At 49.2% G+C, this 20895-nt stretch overlaps 1 protein-coding gene across 6 annotated transcripts in view; it reads left to right on the forward strand.

The window, feature by feature from the left end:
- TNS2 (tensin 2) overlaps positions 1 to 20586 on the forward strand; it is a 119074-nt gene extending 98488 nt beyond the window's left edge. For all 6 annotated transcript variants that reach the window (XM_028721244.2, XM_077923752.1, XM_028721245.2 and 3 more), the window contains 12 exons: positions 1522 to 2775; positions 4203 to 4353; positions 5639 to 6561; positions 8764 to 8850; positions 10387 to 10518; positions 13170 to 13262; positions 14002 to 14079; positions 14815 to 14892; positions 15662 to 15830; positions 16043 to 16111; positions 17339 to 17368; positions 18130 to 20586. In XM_028721244.2, the coding sequence (XP_028577077.2) occupies positions 1522 to 2775; positions 4203 to 4353; positions 5639 to 6561; positions 8764 to 8850; positions 10387 to 10518; positions 13170 to 13262; positions 14002 to 14079; positions 14815 to 14892; positions 15662 to 15830; positions 16043 to 16111; positions 17339 to 17368; positions 18130 to 18271 (3206 nt within the window). In that variant the 3' untranslated portion in view covers positions 18272 to 20586. The remainder of the gene's footprint in view (positions 1 to 1521; positions 2776 to 4202; positions 4354 to 5638; positions 6562 to 8763; positions 8851 to 10386; positions 10519 to 13169; positions 13263 to 14001; positions 14080 to 14814; positions 14893 to 15661; positions 15831 to 16042; positions 16112 to 17338; positions 17369 to 18129) is intronic.
- Positions 20587 to 20895: the final 309 nt, after the last annotated feature.

Consider the following 20895-nt stretch of genomic DNA (forward strand, 5'->3'; position numbering starts at 1 on the left):
ATGAGTTGGATCAATGGATGGATAGTAATGGCCTCTCAGAAAGGTGTATATGTGAGGAAGAAATGCACCCTTTACAGGCTCCAGTGGACCCCCCCCCCCATACACATACTGGACAAGGCCTGATTCTAGTTCAGCCATGTTCATTAAACCAAAGCTATGGCAGAAGAGAGACAGAAGTTTTTAAGAGAGGTGAAGGTGCTTTCAGAGAGAGGCTTTGCTTTCTGCAATATTCATATTTATTTCTTTTGACTCACTGTAGCTTCTGGCCAAATTGGTTTTCCAGGATTTTGAAAGGAAAATAAAGGAACCTAGAAAACCTGATTACCAGAAATAACAGTCGGATGCAGCCCACAAAAGGCTTTCATCCCAGTTTTAGGGATGAAGATAGGCTTGATGTTTATTTTTTATTTTTTTACTTTTAACTTGTTTTTAATTTTTTAGATTTAATATATGTTTTGATATTGTTATAAATTGCTGTGATATATTTTAATGATACAGCAGTGTTTAAATTTTTTTATAAATAAAAAATAAATAAAAGGATTTTAAGAAAGCAGGTTCTTCATCATCGAAGGAATCTGGTTCCATAACTTGTACAACAAACAGCCACTAGCCAGTCAATGCTCCACTCTTTGCACATCAAGTGTGCTTGCTCGCCTTTTTGTCACTGTTTTAAAGAAACACATGTAGGCTTTTTCATTTATACACACTTTGCCCAATTAAATAAACAAACTTCCTTTTAAAAAAAGTTTTTTAATTACTTGAGGAACTGGAGCACAAACTCATAGTCACAATATATATTTCACTACTTGAACCATGCTTTTCTGAGGTACGTAGATGGGGCCAAGTTTTTAAAGGTGCAAGGTTGTTCTTGAGGGTGGTCAGTTCATGCAGTAGAATAGGCTTCTGGTCCCCAGTCCACTGTCTGGAGAAAAGAAGGCAAGAGCTGTCAAAAATATAGATTCCATAGGTGATGTTATCGGGTGTGAGGCAGGTGAAGATGCTACTGCCAATGCACCATCAGAAACCTTAAAGTGTGCTCCTGAGGGTGCACTGGCAAGGGAAAGCGGACTTTGTCTCTTCTGCCCATCAGCTGATGGGCTGTTGAGCCAAAATCTGGATCTGATGTGCAAGGGAGAGCCCCATGGGGAACTTGCTCACACACCTGATGTCTGAGCTGAGTGTGGTGCTTTGAAGTTCCGAATGCAGAACTTTGAAGCGCCCAGTTACTTGGTGCGCAGCGCTACCCACCTGTCAAATTTGGCCTGCAAGGCTAGATCCTGATAAGAATCTGGCCCGCAGAGCCAAAAAGGTTCCCCACCCCGATGTAAAAGTTACCCACTCCCAGTCTAAAACATGAGCATAGAGCATGAGGCACCTGGACAAACGTGTTCCAGGCACACAGGCGCAAGCCATTGACTGGGGAGACTCCAGGCCACATGTGCCGTTTGAATGCCAATCTCACCTACTGCTCTGCATCACCCACAGCCTTCCCTGAGTAGTTGCTTCACTTGTCCTTTGCAGATGTCTTGCACACCCGGGGTCCTCTTGATGGAAGCCTTTATGCCCGGATCAAGAAGAAAGGTGACCTGAGTAGCTTCTCCTCCACCACCACCAATGGCAGCCCCAGCGGACCAGAGTCCCCTCCGCAGCAAGGTGGGCGCTTCCTGTCCATCAGCAGCGACTCGGGACACTCCTCCCTGCTGACCGAGAAGGCGGACGAGAGCACGCCACCGTCCAGGCCACAGCCCACAGCTGCCGAGAAGGAGGAGCTGGACCGGCTCTTGGGGGGCTTTGGTGTCCAGCCTCGGCAGCCGAGTGAAGGGAGCTGCCCCCATGCCGTTTCCCCTTCTCCTACCAAAGAGAGAGAAACGGCCATTTTGGAAGATGAGCTCTCAGACATCGGTCAGCCAGGAATCCACTTTTCCTACCAAGCTCAGCGCTCTGGCCTGGCCCGCCATTGTTCCTGCCGCCTTGGGTACCGGCCCCACAGCCCTGAGAGGCCTCACAACGTGGCCTACTACAGACCAGATGGCACTCTGGAGCGGCGGCAGCCCCTCTATAATGGCGGGCCCTCTCACGCGCATCCCGAGGGGTACGAAGAGAAACGGCGGGTGTTCCGCTCCCTGTCCGAGGGCATACAGCCCCACGCCTACCCCTTCGGCCATGAGCCACTGTCGCCTCACAGCCCCAGCCGGCGGGAGCATGAGGAGCTGCTCATCTTGGAGGACCCACCCACTTTCTTATGCCCCTGCCAAGATTGCCAAGAGATGGCTCGGGAAGAGGCAAGGTTGCCCACGGCTGCCTTCTACAGCCTGCGCCTGGACCGGGACCCTGATCTGTGGGGGGTGGAAAACGCAAGGCCGCCGCTGCTTCATCACCCGCTCCACCGGGAAGGGCAGCCTGTGCCACTTCTAATGCCCGCTACCTATGGGCACCACCATGTGCCCCATGGGCAACACCAAGCCTTTAACTTTGAGCCCAAGATGGTGGCAGGGCACATAGGTCACGCTTACCAAGCCCACCAGAGGTCCAAAGTGATGGAGGAGAATGCCGAGGCGTTTCCTTACCCCCGCTATGGCCCCCCTTACCCTCCAGGGCCATCCTACGCCTACGGCCGGGGCCCAGCCAAGGCCTGCCTTGTCTCTGGATACTCTGGATCTCCCCACTCCATTTCGCCAACCAGCCCCCTGTATCCACCAACCAGGAAGCAGGGCTATGAGCCCCCAGAGAGCAGCGACGAATTCCTCCCGCCAGCACCTGTGGAAAGGCAGCGTGGTGAGTGTGACTCTCAGGGAGGGGCGCCATTTCCAAGCCAGCGCAGGAGGCATCCTGGGCCTTCATAGCCAAGGGTTCCCACCCCCCGCCAAGGATTTCAGGTTCAGCAGTTATGGGGGCTGTATCACGTGGCTAGAGAGGAAGGCTAGGAAAAGGGCAAGGGTGAACATCCAGAGACCTTAGTGCAGGGACAGGGAACCTGTGGCCCTCCAGATGTTGCTGGACTTCACCTCACCATGTTTACCTTGTCTGTGAATGAAAGATGCAGAGTAGCAGGACAGTAACTCAGCTGCTTCTGTATACTTATATATATATATATTCTGTATATCAGTTTATCTGCACACCAGTCACCAGACAGTCTCTTTTGAAAGACACTGTGTGTGTGTGTGTGTGTGTGTGTGTGTGTGTGTGTGTGTGTTCTGTGGAATCACTAATTTGAGGGGAGGGCAATAGAGAACACTTTTGTGCATTAGTCTGAAAATACACCTGCCTATTTGTACAGACAGCACAGATGATGTCATTGCGCAAACTGCTATGTACAAAAGCGCGCTGTGAAAAAATGTCCCCTGTGCATTTCAGAAACCTGCTTGTATATACAGCTTTATTGCCAAACAGGTAGACCTGGTATCCAGACATTGTGCTTCTACTTGCTGCTGAAACCCTCAGTTGTTTCCCTGGCCCCCTCCAGCCTTTAAGGCTATGTGCACATGAACAGCTTAGAAGGCAACCAGGTGGTTCTTTTTCTAAATTTGCACTGTTGCTACAGTCAGCTTCACAGCCATCCCCCTTTCTTTTTTCTATTTTTTAAAAACCCAAACCTAGGTAGCACAACTGGACTGCATTTCAGAGTTACTGTACACTATTGTACAAACTCCCCCCTTCCTTTAGCACAATGGGCATTATAACACTGGGTTACTTTGCAGGGCTGGTGTAACGTGTGGTTTTTGAGCCACAGCTCCACAACTTGGGTATAATCATTTTAGACTTTCATCTGCATTGGCATTAGGGGAATAATTTTTTTAAATGTTTACAGACTTGGGGGAAGTCTGTGTATGTGTGAAATAACAGTTAGAGAGATTGTGGACCCTTTGCTGCTGGCTTCCATTTTTGAGTTGAAAGGTGAGCCATAATCTCCCCAGTTCTCAGCAACTGGCTCCTTTCTCCCCTTCCCCGGATGCCCATGAGCCCGGCATTCTAACCACCACTCCGTACTACTAAGCATATCTAAGGGGTTCCGTGCAAGAGCAGAGGCAGCTATCAAATGCTGGGCTTTTGTTGCCACAATGCCTACGCAGGAGAGATCCTATGAAAAGCTATCATTGTGCCCAAGGCCCTGGAATCTGGGACCCGTTCCCTGTGAATGTGTCGGAATGGCTTTGTGCTATTCCAACAGACCATCTGCATTTCCTCTCCTTTCCTTTCCACAGAGCTGCAAGACTGCAGGGATGGCATGATGGCCTGGCATGACGGTCCCATCTCCCTTCCGCAGCATCGCCAGGAGGTACGGGCTCACTGTGCAGACATCTCTGGCTCTCCCACTTCCTTCCACACCAGCAGTCCAGTATTCAGCAGTGACAGGTGGGTGCACCACAGAGAAGCCGGCACACATTTCCTACCTGTGGCTCTTTCTAAAGTAATCTTTCTGTCCTATTTCAAAGCCAGCTGTCAATCATTATCCTGTAGAGCGATTAACTTTACCTGTAGAGCCATTGTTTGAACTGTGTTCCAGAAAACATATCAGATTTTTTGAAGCATATCAGGGGTTCCTTGGTGAAAAGGTCAGGAATGTTCCCTAAAAGACAGTCTAGTATTCCCTTGCAACTGGCAGCCACTGTGGCAGTGCTGTCTGTGTGTGTGCCAGGGCATGTTGTCAGGCGGCTCAAGCAGAGCACCTGGGCTATCAACCTGGCTCTGAGAAACAAGGTGCTCAAGCTGAAGACCAAACTTAGCAAGATGCCATTCGTGAGACTAGCAAACGACACTTAAAAACACAAAAGCAGCAGGTGCAGGACTCTTCTCCTGGATGTGAACCATAGCAGGGTGACAGGTGAGTAGGAGAAGAGTTAAAGCCTCAGAACTCCACATTTTGCACATGCACTCTAAATAAGTCTGACAGCTGTTTTGTTGATTGGTTTTTATTATTGTAGCTATTGGTCAATGGGTATTAATGTTTCTGGTTAACTCTTATTATTGCATGCATGTCAGCAACAACTTGCCAACTCCTGATAAGTTCCGAACTGCCTCTAGGCAATGGGGCAGAAGAACTGTGCAATCACTGAGGTGGTTCCTCAGCTGAGCCAGTAAAACAATACTGTGGGCCAGTCAATCTTGTGTGCATTATGTGAAAGGCTGTAATCCCCCCCCCCCAAAAGCCACCTTGACGATCCTCACTGGGCAGAAAGGCAGTACCAAACTCGAATAAGGGCTTCTCCACACTCCCCTTTGCCACTTGTTTCCTTCTGTTTGCCCTGTGATTTCTAGGCATGGGTAAGAGAGGTTTTCCTTTCACCCTTCCGCTTTCCCTGGACCCCCTGCAGTTTACTACTGAATCAAAACGAACATCAACCTGCAGAAAATCTGACTGACGTTTGTTCTGACTCAGTGGAAACCATGGGGTTTTTCCGGGGAAAGTGGCAGACAAAAGAAGAACCTCTCAGACCCCTGCCGAGAGATCAGGACAAGCGGAAGCCTGGATGAGCCCTAATAGTAATCTGTGGCCCTTGGATACACTTGGGTCCCTCCCACCCAACTACCAGTTTGAGCGGCTGTGGCTTTCCCCCTGCTTGCCAGCATGGACATCTTTTTCTGGGCGTGCTAGATGCTATTGTCAAGATTTATTAATGATATGCTTTCTCTCTCACAGCCCTGGCACCTTCAAGCACAGCAACAAGGCCACCAACCTCCCTGAAAACGTGCTGCGGCTGAGCCCCGAAGAGCTGGCTTCTCCTGGCTGGAAAAGAGGCCCAGAGAAGATGGCGTCTTCAAGCAGCCCCACACAGATGCTCACCCCAATGCAGGCCTTCACACACCTCCCCACTTTCCGCCCACAGGCTAATGGGACTTCTCTGAGACCAGGCCTCCAAGCACCACAGCTGTGCCCCCGCACCCACTGTTCTTCCAGCCCTCCACACATCACCCCCTCACCCACAGCCAAACATGGCGTCCCAGCAGAGGACCAGCCACACCAGAACGGTTCAGAGAGCTCTAGCCTCCAGGCCACGACAGTCTCCTGCGAATCATCTGTTGAGGGAGCCTCACGGCCTCAGCTAAGTCCCGTCATGGAGAGACCGGCCCTGAGGAGCAGCTTACGGGTCCCTTGCTACAGCCAGCCTCCTCCCGGCTGCAGAACTGTGTCCAGTGCCCCAGCCTCACCTCAGATCCCAGCAGCCTACAATGGGCAGCTGCACTGTGAGAGAAATGAGGCCGAGGGGAGCCCCCTTCTCCGGTGCCCCAACAGCAGCCCCTCTCTCGGGCCCTACCCAATCAGTGTCCAGCCGCCAGCCCCTGGCTATGGTTTCGCGGACATGCAGGGCTCTCCAACCCCGGCCTTCCCCATTGCGACAGCCTACTACACGGGCGCCGAGAGCAGCCTCTCCGAACGGGAACCGCTCTGCGAGCCACAGCAGCCCCCGCTGCCTGAAAAGCATCACATACCAGCAGCCAGGAACTGGGAGAGGAGCTCACCGCCTGGCCGTAGCCCTGGCTCCGCTCACCATGTCACATTTGCACCTGGCGTACCTGATGGCAACACACCTGGCCCAGCTAACAGCTCCGTTCTTAGAACAGGTATTTGGTGTGGCGTTTGGCTCCATTGTCTCATTTTTAATCCCTTGCTGTGGCTTCCTAAAGGCCCACCCTCTGCTTCCAGCTCTTAGTTGCTCTGCAGCTCCCTTCAGTATCTCAGTAACTAATTTGGATGTAGGACACTGAGGTGGTCCTCATTCCCTGGACTGTACCAGTTCAGGGTGCAGGTGGGGACCGTGTGCTTTGAATGCTCCCACCTGTGAAAAAATACCATGTGCATCAGGTTGAAGGCTATGTTCACGTGTTACTCACCTGCAGGGGATTAAGTGTGAAGTTGGCTTCTAGGCTCACTCCTGACATCATCTTTCAACAGCCATGCATTGTGTAAAAAAAGCCCAGTGTGTGAGCTTCTGCTTGTGTGTAGGGGCTTCACGCGATCAGAATCAGGCGTCCCAATCACATAGAGTAGCAGCTTTCACGTTGGGTTTTCTTTCCCCACAACTGCATGCAACACATGGTTGTTGAGAGAGACTAATTCAACATCAGGAGTCAAGCTAAATTCCACATTGGTGCCTGACATGTGAGTAACACGTAAATAGGGCTTATGAATCCTTCTCCCTGACAAGCCAATTTTCTGTGTAGAAGAGCATTTAGCCAGGCAGTCCGCACCAGCATTCTGAAATGGTTTCTGTTGTGAAGAAGGCTCCGACACTTGGTTTTTCTAACTCAACAGTAGAGGCCTTGATCTCAAATGGTGTTAGCTGTAAGGAGAAGCAGGCTTCCTTTTGAACCAAAGTTCCCTGAGGCTTAGCCCTGAAACCCAGGGTCCAGACTGAATAAAATATGGCATTTCAGCAACCTTGAGAATCTAAGTCCATTTTCCTCATTCCATCTAAAGCTGTTGGCTGGGATTTGTTAGGTTTTAGTATTCTGTTCTGTTGATGTTGGTTTTAAATGTTATAAACTACTGTGTGAACAGAATCATAGAATCTTGGAGTTGGAAGGGACCCAGGGGTCATCTAGTCCAACCCCCTGCAATGCAGGATTCTTAGCTGAAGCATCCATGACAGATGGCCATCCAACCTCTGCTTAAAAACCTCCAAGGAAGGAGAGTCCACCCCCTCTCGTGGGAGACTGTTCCACTGCTGAACAGCTCTTACTGTCAGAAAGTTATTCTTAATGTTTAGTCAGAATCTCCTTCCTTGCAACTTGAAGCCATTGGTTTGAGTCCTACCCTCCAAAGCAGGAGAAAACAAGCACCATCCCTCCTCCATGTGACAGCTCTTAAGTATTTGAAGATGGCTCTCATATCTCCTCTCAGTCTCCTCTTTTCCAGGCTAAACATATCCAGCTCCTTCAAGCCACAGACCCCATTGATTTGGGAATAATGAGGACATGAAGCTGTCTTATGCTGAATCAGGCCATTGGCTCATCTAGCCCCATATTTTCGGCTCTGACACTCAACAGCTCTCTGGAATCCTTACCGGTCCCCAGAGATCCTTTCGAATAGAGATTGAACTTGGGACTTGGGCCTGTGTTCTACCTATGACCATTCCCCATTGTAATATTGTCCTAAGAGTCACTTGGGACAGGTATGGGAAACCTGTGGCCCTCCACGGGCTGGTGGACTCCAATTCCTATCAACCTCAGCCAGTATTACAGACGATGGTCAGGAATGATGGGAAATGTAGTCAGGCAGCATCTGGAGGACCAAAGGTTCCCCTTCCCTGACTTAAGAATAATGTAAGTTAAGCATGTCAAACACTCTTAAAAAGGTAAAGGTACCCCTGCCGGTACGGGCCAGTCTTGACAGACTCTAGGGTTGTGCGCCCATCTCACTTAAGAGGCTGGGGGCCAGTGCTGTCCGCAGACACTTCCGGGTCACGTGGCCAGCGTGACAAGCTGCATCTGGCGAGCCAGCGCAGCACACGGAAACGCCGTTTACCTTCCCGCTAGTAAGCGGTCCCTATTTATCTACTTGCACCCAGGGGTGCTTTCGAACTGCTAGGTTGGCAGGTGCTGGGACCGAGCAACGGGAGCGCACCCCGCCGCAGGGATTCGAACCGCCGACCATGCGATCGGCAAGTCCTAGGCGCTGAGGTTTTACCCACAATGCCACCCGCATCCCTGTCAAACACTCTTAATGGGCTGCAAAAAATGTTTTGTGTTAGTATTAATTAACACTGTTGCTTGTCTGCCTTTTGTAAAGAGAACCACACTCTCTTCCATTTTCTTTTCTTCCAGATTCACAGCAAGAGAACCAGGTTAGCGTCAAATTTGTCCAAGACACATCAAAGTTTTGGTACAAGCCTCATTTGTCCCGGGATCAAGGTACACAATTCCCAAGCACTTTTGCCTAGTTTGGATAGGATTTAACAAAATCAGTATTTGACACATTCTCTAGAGCAGGCTCTCCCAACCTTGGTTTTTAAAAAGCATCAAACAGCGCTTAATTCAAGAACTGCTCTAGATCTCTCTTGCAATTCAGTTAATCACTGTGAAATATGTGTCTGCTTGAGTTGAGACTCTTGATGTTAACTTCATGTTCCCACTGGGTGATCATATTTAAAATGTCTCTGCACTGTAATAGCATATGTAATCAGGGCCATAGCTAGGGGGTGGTGAGGTGGGCCCCTGCCAGGGGCACAGGCGGGGGGACGGGACCTAAAATCGGCTGCCAAGACCCTCCGCCAGGCACCCTGTCCGGCCAGCGCTCCCTGCCCACAGCCCAGACAGGGCGGGGAAGAGGGCGTGCTGGGTGGTGCCTGCTCTTGGCTGCCCCCCTCGCCCCTTGGCCCTCCTGGCTTCTGGGTTGGCTGGGCAGCCTGGCGGGAAGCCTGTGTGTGCCCCAAGCACCCCATCCTGTTTGGCTGTGAGGCACCGGCTCTGCCTCTCCTGGACTTTGCTCAGGGTTGGGGCTGGGAAGGTTCACCAGCCTCGTCCCCTGGTGCTGCCCGGCCCACCTCACTGCCCGCACCCTTGCCTCTCCGGGCACCAGGGGAGAGTCGCCAGCTTCAAAGCCTGCCTACTCCAGAGTCACTTTTCTCTCTCTCTCTCCTTTCGCACCCCCCCCCAAGGGTGCCAACTTGAATAAAATATATGGGGGGGGGGCAGGTAAGCACCGCCCTGTATAATCAAGATGGAGCACATGCACACTATTTGAATGGCAATGCCCATTAACTGGGGGGGGGGGGGGCGGCATCTTCATAATATTTGGGGCGGTGTGAAGGAACCTTGGCCCCAAAGAGTTGGCTCCCATGCCCTTCTCCCTGTTAAAGTGGGGTGCTCCCCATTTTATGTGACTTCACTTATGCACGCAGTGGCCTGGAACGTAACCCGCCCATAAGTGGGGAGACACCGATGTACCATCACGTAGGCCAGCCTTCCCCCATCTTGGTGTCCTCTCTCTGTTTTGGCCTCCTTCAGTCAGAATTCATTACAAACAAGAATTCATTACAAGGTGAAGTGCGTGAGGAATTGAGTGGGTGGAGGGGGGTGGAGGAGAGGCGGAAAGAAGAGCTAATTTGTCTGTGGCGAAGGGGCGCTATCTGGATGGTTCTGCCAGAGGTGCAAGATCACCTATCTACGGCTCTGTATGTAATAGCAAACACTTAACATTTATTTGTATTTGCCTGTGTTTTGGGGAAATGGTCACTGCTGCTTCCTGTCTGCTGGTGAGGAGGCAGCCATCATAACCTGTGAGTAGCAGGTGCCTTTAAAGAAGTGGGTGTCCATTTTACACAAGGAAGTACCAGGGACCCCGGTTGGTACTGGGCCACATTCTGAAGAATAATGTAGTGTGATGGCAGAACTGCAGGCTTCTGCATACACAAGATCTGATGCACTTACATTTTTGCTCCTGAGCAGCCATTGCCCTTCTGAAGGACAAGGAGCCTGGGACCTTCCTCATTCGGGACAGTAATTCCTTCCAGGGGGCCTACGGCCTGGCTCTGAAAGTGGCAACACCTCCACCCAACAGCATCAACCACTCCACCAAAGGTAAAAGCAACAAACCAACACTTCCTGACTTGCAGCAGTAGCTACAGCCCCATGCGAGAGAGTGCCTGCCTCCCAAGCAGTCGCTGCAGTGTTAGAAGGAAAACTCTGATCCTAAACCTACACTGCCTCGCAGGAGACCTTCGGGAGAAGAAAAGGCTACAGAGTAAACCTCTACTCAAATATGGAGTTCCTAAGATGGTTGGTTGGTGTCTTGTAAGCCTCCTTCCGGCAACTCCTACAGCCCAACTGGTGCCAAACATCTTGCTCTGCTTTCCTTTAAACCACATCTGTGAGGCCAAGAGGGCGGGGTCTTGTCATTTGGGCAAACCTTTCAAGCCTCCCAATACAAAGAGTGATGGGCAATTTGCCCGTTCTTGTCCATTGTCCTCTCATCTGTGACTGACAGACAAGGAGTAAAGCCTCCTCTCAGTATCGCACAATATGAACACAGCTGCTTCTGACATTCCCGTGCCTCTTAGCCGTGTCCTGGCCATGTCCAGCAGAGAAGGGAAATGCGGAGGGGTAACTGAGAAGGCTGGCTAACAGATTTCCTTCCCTCCTCTGCCCATCCCTCCTCTTCAAACTACCCAATTCCTTCCTTAGCCTTTTATCCCGTCAAGAGTGTTCTGAATTGCTGGCTCTTAAGCCACAATGTTTTATGTGATCATTGTCCTCGTATTATGTGTTCCTGCTCCCCTTCATCGATAGGTTCAGTTTTTATTGTATCTGTGCTTTCTGAACTTTATGAACCCCCAGAGGATGTGGTTAATTGGGAGATACGTAAATAAGTAAGTTTCCATCCCTGGCAAATTCTCTCTTTGCTTAAGAGAGGTTGGAAGAAAAAGTACATAGGAGAGACCCTAGCAGCCATAACTGATGAGTACTCTGAGAGCATTTTGCATAGGGAGAGGGTAATAATAATAATAATTTATTATTTGTACCCCGCCCATCTGGCTGGGTTTCCCCAGCCACTCTGGGCGGTTTCCAACAAAGATTAAAAATACATTAGAATGTCACACATTAAAAACTTCCCTGAACAGGGCTGCCTTCAGGTGTCTTCTGAATGTCAGGTAGTTGTTTTTCTCTTTGACATCTGGTGGGAGGGCGTTCCACAGGGTGGGTGCCACTACCGAGAAGGCCCTCTGCCTGGTTCCCTGTAGCTTTGCTTCTCGCAATGAGGGAACCGCCAGAAGGCCCTCGGCGCTGGACCTCAGCGTCCGGGCAGAAACGATGGGGGTGAAGACGCTCCTTCAGGTATACTGGGCTGAGGCCGTTTAGGAGTAGGGATGGACAGTTCATCCTATTTCTGCACTGTGTCAGTTTTGCCTGTGTTTATTCATAAAAGTCCATTCCATCCCACTTTCAGACTAATCTGTGAGTTTTATACAAAAATTTGTATGTAAGTTCATATTTGTACACATTTCTAAATATATTCTGAATGTTAGAAATACCGTATTTTTCGCTCTATAACACGCACCTGACCATAACACGCACATCGTTTTTAGAGGAGGAAAACAAGGGAAAAAACATTCTGAATGAAACAGTGGATGTATCATTTTTGTGCTTCATGCTGTGGCCACAGACATGTGATCTGATGGTGAATTTGGGGTGACCCAATGCAAAGATCCTGAGGATCCATGTGGATCCATGCTTTTTAACCACGTGTTTGCACCATTGCAGCCCCAGGCAACAGTGGGTGCGTGATTTTTTTGGTGCAGGCTGTAGCCATGGACATGCTATGTGATCTGATGGTGAATTTGGGGTGACCCAATGCAAAGATCCTGAGGATCCATGTGGATCCATGCTTTTTAACCACGTTTTTGCACCATTGCAGCCCCAGGCAACAGTGGGTGCGTGATTTTTTTGGTGCAGGCTGTAGCCATGGACATGCTATGTGATCTGATGGTGAATTTGGGGTGACCCAATGCAAAGATCCTGAGGATCCATGTTGATCTATGCTTTGTAACCACATTTTAAGTGGGGAGCGAAGTAAAACAAAGAAGGGACATGAGAGGGGTGTGCAGAGAAGCAGCTGGCTAAGAATGCTGGAGAGGGATTTAACGGGTGGGAGGCAAAAGTTCCCCCCCAAGCCAGCCATCTCTCTCTCTCTCTCTCTCTCTCTCTCTCCCTCCCTCCCCCACTCTCTCTCCCTCTCCCCCAGCAGTACCGGAGCACAGAGACGACACTTTCCCCTCTGCTTGCCTGGAGGGGAGGGGCTTTCCCTGCTCTTTGTTCCGTTTCAGCAATCACAGCAACGAAACAGAGAAGGGTGGGCAGTAAGACCCTGAGGCAGAATACAGGAAAGCTGCCACTTCCTCTTTTCAGGTTTCCCTTCTCCGTGACTCGCGATTTGACTTTTGCTTGATTTTTTGGCTCCAGGGACCACACATTCGCTCCATAACACGCACAGACATTTCCCCTTCCTTTTTAGGAGAAAAAATCTGCGTGTTATAGAGGGAAAAATACGGTACACACTTTTGAAACATATTTTGATACATTCATTGAACTGAGAACTGCATTGCAAAATTCAAAGAAGGGCAAAACCTAAAGGATAATTACATTCTGCTTCATATATTTGCTGAGGAGGTGCAAAGTAGTTAAGTTCACTTAAAAATACAAAGCAACCCAAATTCTTCTCCATCCTTCCCTAGGCGATCCTGCTGAGCAGCTGGTGCGTCACTTCCTGATTGAGACAGGACCAAAGGGGGTGAAGATCAAAGGCTGCAACAACGAGCCCCATTTTGGTGAGTGACTGGGATAAAGAAAAAGAGGTGGCCATACACCTGGCACATTCTCATTTATATTTTGCAATGTAAAAAGTTACACACATACCTAAGCAGATAAGTTTTAAAGCCACCTGCTTGGAGTCCTGAAGGGTAAAGCTATCACTGGCTGCCAGCAGGATGTCTGTGTTTGCCTGTGTTCTGCCACAACAGTTGAGGGCAGTAAGACTTCTGAAGTCCAGTGACTGGAAGGAGCAGGAGGGCAGAGGGTCTTGCTTGTGGGTGTCCTACCAGCACCTGGCTGGCTACTGTCAGAACAGGGCTATGCTGGATTAGATGGGCCCTTGGCCTGATCCAGCAGGGCTCTTTGTAATGTTATTATGTACCTTGTGGGGCAAGTGGGCGCTACCTCCAGGCAGTGGCGTAGCGTGGGTTGTCAGCACCCGGGGCAAGGCCCAGTAATTTGCACCCCCAACCCGTGGATTTGCGCCCCCTAACCTGTGGATTTGCCCTAACCCCAGATGTTGCGCCCGGTGCGGCCAGCCCCCCCTGCACCCCCCACGCTACGCCACTGCCTCCAGGAGCTCCTGATATCCTCATCTAGAAAAATTATGCTATGCTTTTGCTAGGGAGGTTAAGGAGTGCTCCAGGCTTGAGGGAGGAAGAGGGTGCTTGCTATGTGCAGGGGAGGAGATACTGTCAGGAGGCTGTGCAGGAGAAGCAGTGCTGTGCCCCATGGCTGTTCCTCTTCTCCTTGCAGGCAGCTTGCCAGCCCTGGTGTCCCAGCACTCCATCACCCCCATCTCCTTGCCTTGCCGTCTCCGTATCCCAAGCAAAGGTAAGAAGTGCTCAGGGAGCTTTCGGGAGTCAAGAGATCTGGGTGCAGTGGGGACATAGTTTGGCTATAAATCTTGAAACAATCAAATATAACGCCTTGTTTGGCAGCTTCCCCACATTAAAGCAGAAAGGGGCATGGGTGTGTGTATTCCAGGCAAGTCGTCATCTCTGCTGCTTGGATTTTATCCAACTAGTGTCTATTCAGAGTAGAGCCATCAAAATTAATGTACAAAACTAGCAGGTCCATTGATTTCAGTGTGTCTACTGTTAGCAGCATGCGGCCAAGTTTTCCAGCTCCTGTTTCCCAAGCTGGTATAAGCAATGTGATGGCTCAGAGATAGAGCTATGGATCAAGAAGTCTTCAGGTCAGATCCTGACTCTCATGAATATTACCAGGTGGTTCTTACCACTCAGCCCCACACCCTCCATGTACCTTGCAGTTGCAAGGATTACAAGATAATAACTGCAAAGTGCTTTCCACCCTTGGAAGTACTTCATTAAATGCTAAGGTTTATGGCAGCTTCATATTTACCACACCTGCAACCCACCTTTCTCTTAAGAAGCCCATGGCAGAAATTTAACTTTACAGCCACCCTGTAGGTTGGGACGAGGGACACTAATCTTTACAGCTGAATGAAGTTTTGAACTTTGTTTCACCACATGCAAGCCCCACATCCTGTAACCACTGTGTGCATGTTAGACAGTGTTCTCTCTCTCTTTGCCTCCCCCTTTTCAGATCTTGTGGAGGAGAGCGCAGAGCTGGCTGTTCCCACCAACATGAGCACAGCTGCTGATCTGCTGAAACAGGGAGCAGGTCAGTACCAAAGCAGAGAGGGAGGGCGGAGTGTGTTCATTTTTTTCGACCAGCAGCAGTTTAGAGAATTCCACTTCTGATATTCACAGGTGAAGGGATGCATAACCACACAGAGTGCTAAAGCCCCATTATTATGACTTACTTGCATTAGATCACCCAATGTGGGGCTCGAACCCACAGCCATGAGATTAAGAGTCCCATGCTCCAGTGGCTGTGCTATCCCAATGAAGAAAGGTGGTATACAAATTAAAACTGAAAAATAGAAGTAACAAAACCTTGTTTTTTTGTTCTTCATGGAAGCTGAGATGCACAAGAAGCTGAATATTGCACTAGATGTCAGTGTCACTCAAGTAGGAAGATACATTAGGCTATTTTTGTCACAAATAGGTAAGGAGGTCTGAAGGCATTCAGCAGCAGATACAGCTGTGGAGTCTTGGTCAGTTTGCAAAGCTGCAGAGCAGCAAGGAGAGGATGAAATTCACAGGGGAGAAGAAGTGATTGAGGGAAGGGTTGCTTAACCCTTTCCCTGTTTCCCACTTCCCACTGCAGCCTCTTCCCAACCAAGGCTCTCGCTAACATCTAATTCAGACTTTGGTTTCAGCAGCGGAAAATCAAACAAGGATGAAACAGAAGGGATTCTCTTATGTGTTTGGAAGCCTGAGCAGATGGGGAACTGGGTGGGGTCCGAGCTGTGTGGTTATGGAAGGTGCAAAGTTTTGGACAATCCATCTCTTTCTCTCTCCCCCACCTCCCCTCTTCCAAATTACAGCCTGCAGCGTGCTGTACCTGAGCTCTGTGGAAACAGAGTCCCTGACAGGCCCACAGGCTGTGGCCAAGGCAGCCACCAGCACCCTGAGCGCCACTCCTCGTGCTTCTGCCTGCGTCGTGCACTTCAAGGTGTCAGCCCAGGGCATCACGCTCACAGACAACCAGAGAAAGTGAGTCACCCTGCCTCTGCTCTAGGGGCACCAGGGTACCTGTGGGCCAAGCCCCTCCTCTCCTCCTAGTATGCTGTTGTCTTCCCTGCCCATCTTGATATGTTTTGCTTTTCCCATGTATTTTCTTCTTCCTGTTCTCATGAGAGAGACCCACTGTGGGTTTTGTACCCCTCCTCCCTTCTTGATTCAGGAAAATTTCCTTCTACCCGCAGGCTCTTTTTCCGGCGCCATTATCCTGTCAGCAGCGTCACTTTCTGCAGCACAGATCCTCAGGACCGCAGGTAACCAGCAGCTTAGCCTGGCTTTGCCACAGGCTTTTGCTTGTGCCTTACTCAGAGAACGCCAGTCTGCTGTCAGTGTTCTCTCTAGAGCCTTTACAGCTGTAGCTTTGAGGTTGTGGAGGAGTTTCTACAAAGGCTCGTCTGTGTGATCTTTCCTGGGCCTCTGGGGGAAATGTTAGCAAGCTTTGAGTTCTAAGAAGAGGCTGTTGTGTAGAGACTATGGCTGGATAAAAACAAAAGTTTCAGGAAAATGCACTGTAAACCTCATAATGGGAAATCACATTGCTGAAAGACGGAACTCCACAGCGCCATCTGGTGTCACAGTGTTATAGCACATTTAACATTATTTTTCTTTACTGATGTCGCTGAGTCCTATATTTGTGTTTCCTACTTTGGTGGGCTCACAAGGTTCTAATTATAAGTGGTTGTGGGTTTTTGTTTGTGTGACTAATAAAATGACCACGGTTATGATAAATGAGTTTGTGCGCATGTGCAGGAGGAGGAATTGTATGTTGTAAAGACCCCCTAGGGTGGAAAGTGCAATCACTTTGGTTGAAAACAGTGGTTGGGAGCCTTCAACCCACGAGCCGGATCAGGCCCGCCAGGCCTTTTCGGGCCAACCATACCCACCTTCCCTAGGCCTGTTGTCATGGTGTTGATCGTGGCTTCTAAAGCCCTGGGGTCCAGGTATCCGAAGCAGCACCTTCTCCAAGGCCAGCCGATGTGATTCCTAACATTGGTGGAGTGGGTTTGTCTCTGCTTATGGTCCCCACTAGGATTCATGGTTCAAGACTGGATAGCAAGGGCCCCCGATTCTAGAATCATGACCCCCTGGAGTTAGGCTTGCCTTCATCATTATTTGCGTTCAGGTGTCTGTTGAAGACGTCTTTGTTTACCCAGACCTTTACAGATCAAGCTTTTATTGTCTTATGCCTAATGTCAGCAAGTGATACTATGTTTTAATAATGTTGTTATTTCATAGAGATTTGGGGATTTGTAATTAATACTTAAGTATTTTGTTGTTTTATCTTTTATTGTACATCACTCTGGGCTTCTTTTGGAGGAAGGGGAATTCATAAACCTAATACCTAGAAACAAATAAAGACCTCACAGGCAGTTTCTTACACTTCTGCCATTTTAAGCTGAGTTTAAATAAATTGTGATGATGGTAAATACACTTTTTCTGATATGATATTATTCTGTCTGTCTGTCTCTCTTTAATTGCAGGTGGGCTAACCCAGATGGCACCACATCCAAGTAAGCATTGGGGAGGCCAAAGGTCATGTGGCTAACTTTTCAAAGGTCTTGTCAGCCATTGTTTTAACATCCCTCCTGCACAAGAGAATTTGGGCAGAAATAGAGCCCCTCTCTGTGTCCCAGAGACTGCTGCTATTATTATTATTATTATTATTATGCTATTATTATTACTATTACTACTGCTACTATTATTATTTACAGTGTAAAAGCCTCAGCGCCTAGGGCTTGCCGATCGAAAGGTCGGCGGTTTGAATCCCCGCGGCGGGGTGCACTCCCGTTGCTCGGTCCCAGCGCCTGCCAACCTAGCAGTTCGAAAGCACCCCTGGGTGCAAGTAGATAAATAGGGACCGCTTACCAGCGGGAAGGTAAACGGTGTTCCGTGTGCTGCGCTGGCTAGCCAGATGTAGCTTTGTCACGCTGGCCACGTGACCGGGAAGTGTCTCCGGACAGCGCTGGCCCCCGGCCTCTTGAGTGAGATGGGCGCACAACCCCAGAGTCTGTCAAGACTGGCCTGTACGGGCAGGGGTACCTTTACCTTTACCTTACAGAGTACAAAAAAAATTGTGTGGATGTTTTTTCCTCCAAAACTCTTTGGTTTTATTCTGGTCCTGAGAGCTGAGCCCTGACTTTCCATTTTTGATGCTGCATCCAGGTGCCTTAACCAGCCTGGAGTTGGGGAGGAGGGAGAATCAATTAAAATGGGTAGCAGGACCATCTCTCACACATGCACACACATTTTCAGCAGTGCTTTTCTCTTCCAGGATCTTTGGCTTTGTGGCCAAAAAGCAAGGCAGCCCATGTGAGAACGTCTGCCACCTCTTTGCTGAGCTAGACCCTGAGCAACCGGCATCGGCCATTGTCAACTTCATCACAAAGGTTATGCTGGGGACTCACCGGAGATGAAGGGACACTGCTGCAGATCTCTCTGCAGGCACCTTCTTCTTCCTCCTCCTCCCCACCTTGACCACTGATTTGTGCTGCTCGTGTAATGCGGGGAGAAGCTGTTATTGGGCAGGTTGGCAGGCCCAGGTGGAGTCACTGCTGGGGGGTTTTCTACTCCCCTGCCTCTCTCCCACCTACTGGCCAGCAAAAAGGGCTCTAGGGGGGAGTGGATGTCAAGGCTGCACTCACTTCACTGGACCCCAGGAGTCTGCATTGCACTGTGTTTTCTTACTAGCAGACAAAGCGCCAATGGATGACAACTTAGAAAAGGACTGTACATCTTTAAATATCTGGCTGATTGTTTTCATAAGCTCAGACAAGGCTCTGCAGCACAACAGTAACTGAAGGCGTCTGGAAGCAATGAATATGCGGAACTGTCTGCATCCATTCAGAGGCAGCATATTGTACCATCCTAGTAGACGAAGAGGTTAGAATTACTCTGAGCAGGCCAAGGGTAGCTTAAGGGCCAGCTTGCAAACACCATGCTGGGGAAATCTGGTTCTTGCTTCTCCGCTGCAAAGCAACAGAAGGCGGGTGGTTCTGTTTGCAGGATCAAAGCCTCAGCAAAGTGAGAAAAGCACCTGGGAATATCTTTGCCAGGGTTGGGGTTGGGGAGGAGACTAGTGGGCAGGTTAAGCTCTCCCCCTACTTGCTGTTTCCCCCACTCCTGCAAATCCCTTGCATATGGGCATGTGTGCCATTTTGCAGCACGGAACCCGCAGCCAGAGGTCCCAGCCCCATGTCTGCTTCTGACCATGCAGATCAGTCCAGCCTGGCTATAAATACCCTTTAGACTTATCAAGTACTAACCTTGTCTTCCATTAGTGAGGAAAAGTGCTCAACATGGTAAGATAAGTGATCCATTTTGGAAGTTTTAAGCTAGGTGGACAGCAGTCAGTTCTACTGTTAGCTTTCTGGATGTGTTGAAGTAGATCAGCAAGGATTTGTGACTCCCAAGTTGTGACAACCAGAAAATAACACCCCTCCCAGTGTTACATTACTGAAACAAAGGAGATGGGCAGGGGCCAACCTGGAGTGTTATCTGTGTGTGTCTGAAAGACTGTGAAAGTGGTTAGAGGGTGCCCGGGTTTTAGTAAAAAATGGAAGTAGATCTCATAAGCCTGAAGCCTGTCCGCCCTGTTTTAAACACTCAAGCTATGGCTGCAAAGCTGGTCTTGGGTGTTTTACAATTCTAATTTATTTTTTTAATGCCCCTCCCTTCCTTTCATCCTTTGTTGTACCAATATATTTTATCAGTCTGGCAGTCTTTCTCACCATTGGCTCTGAAGCTTGGATGTGGGTTTCAATTAATTTCCCACTACTCTTTGCCATTTAGAATGAAGGCCTTGCTTTCTGGATAGGATTCTAAGGCAACAACCCTTCAACTTATTCCAATCTACATCTTGAATAGAATTGAGCAGCACAACTCTTGCATAGAGAGTTTAAGTTATCGGGTAGTATTACTGGACCCCCAACTCCTATCAGCCTCAGCCATGTTAGCCAAGGGGCAGGGATAATGAGAGCCGTAGTCCAGAGATATTTGGAGGCTCATGGGGTCCTTACCCCTGATGTAAACAGCATCCAAAAGGATAGAACCCAGACTGCAGTAGGGAAACAGTAGGATTTGTAAATACTCAAAAATATTAACACGGGGTGGGTCACCATTTTAGGCCATCAGTGGAAGAAAGATTTGTAATGCAAATCAACACGCTGACCAATGCCGGTTTTGCATTCACATTGCAGCAAGAGTCATGCATGAAAATGCACTGATTGTGTAAAGGAGGTGCATAGTCTATAACGTCTCTGGTGAGCTACCTTTCTCCTAGTTCTATAATGGAGCAGCATTTATGGCATTAGGCAACTGTATGTGATAGAGGGGTCAAGTGGGAAGCAATGGAACCTGCTGTTTTGCCTGAGTAAAGATGCTTGGTCTTCAAATTACCAGGTTACCTTGTGGCAGGAGCCGAGAGTGGCGGCAGCAATGTGTGCTGAACGGACCAGAGCACAGTGAAGAGAATGGGACCAACTGCTCTCATACTCTGATTAAAATTAAAGGCAGCAGTAACGTGGGGGTTAGCAGAGTGAAGAACCAGGTTTTCTGAATTCTGCTCCTAGCTCAGGAGTGCAGAGAGACTGAGTACATGGATTTATGGCTGGATCATCTGGACCTGTCTCTGTGGGTGCTTCCGGCCAGAGGCTTGGTATTGCAAATAAGTAATTTGGGTATTACAAACAGCCAACAGGTGTGTTTTTTAAATCAGATTTTCTGCAAAAAGTGGGGGAAAAAAGGATCAAAGGCAGGGTGGGGGGGGGGGGGACTACCGCTTTATTGCAGCTGCTACAGAACCTGTGCATGTATGGGCAGCACCAATCCCATGTAAGAACCTGCCAGGAAGCACCTTTAGAGTTCAGTTTCCAGTTCTCTCCAGGGCACAGTTGTAAACAAAGTGCTGTTTTTCCCAGTGAAGCAATGAAGAGAAAATTGGAGTGGCCATTTATGGACCAATCAGTTGATATCTTCGAAGTTGTATGTGGTTGCTTTCAGATGACCTGTTTATTAAGTCGTCGTTTGCATGTTTGCAAAC

The sequence above is a fragment of the Podarcis muralis genome, chromosome 2 (assembly GCF_964188315.1).
Source record: "Podarcis muralis chromosome 2, rPodMur119.hap1.1, whole genome shotgun sequence".
NCBI classification, from domain to species: Eukaryota; Metazoa; Chordata; class Lepidosauria; order Squamata; family Lacertidae; genus Podarcis; species Podarcis muralis.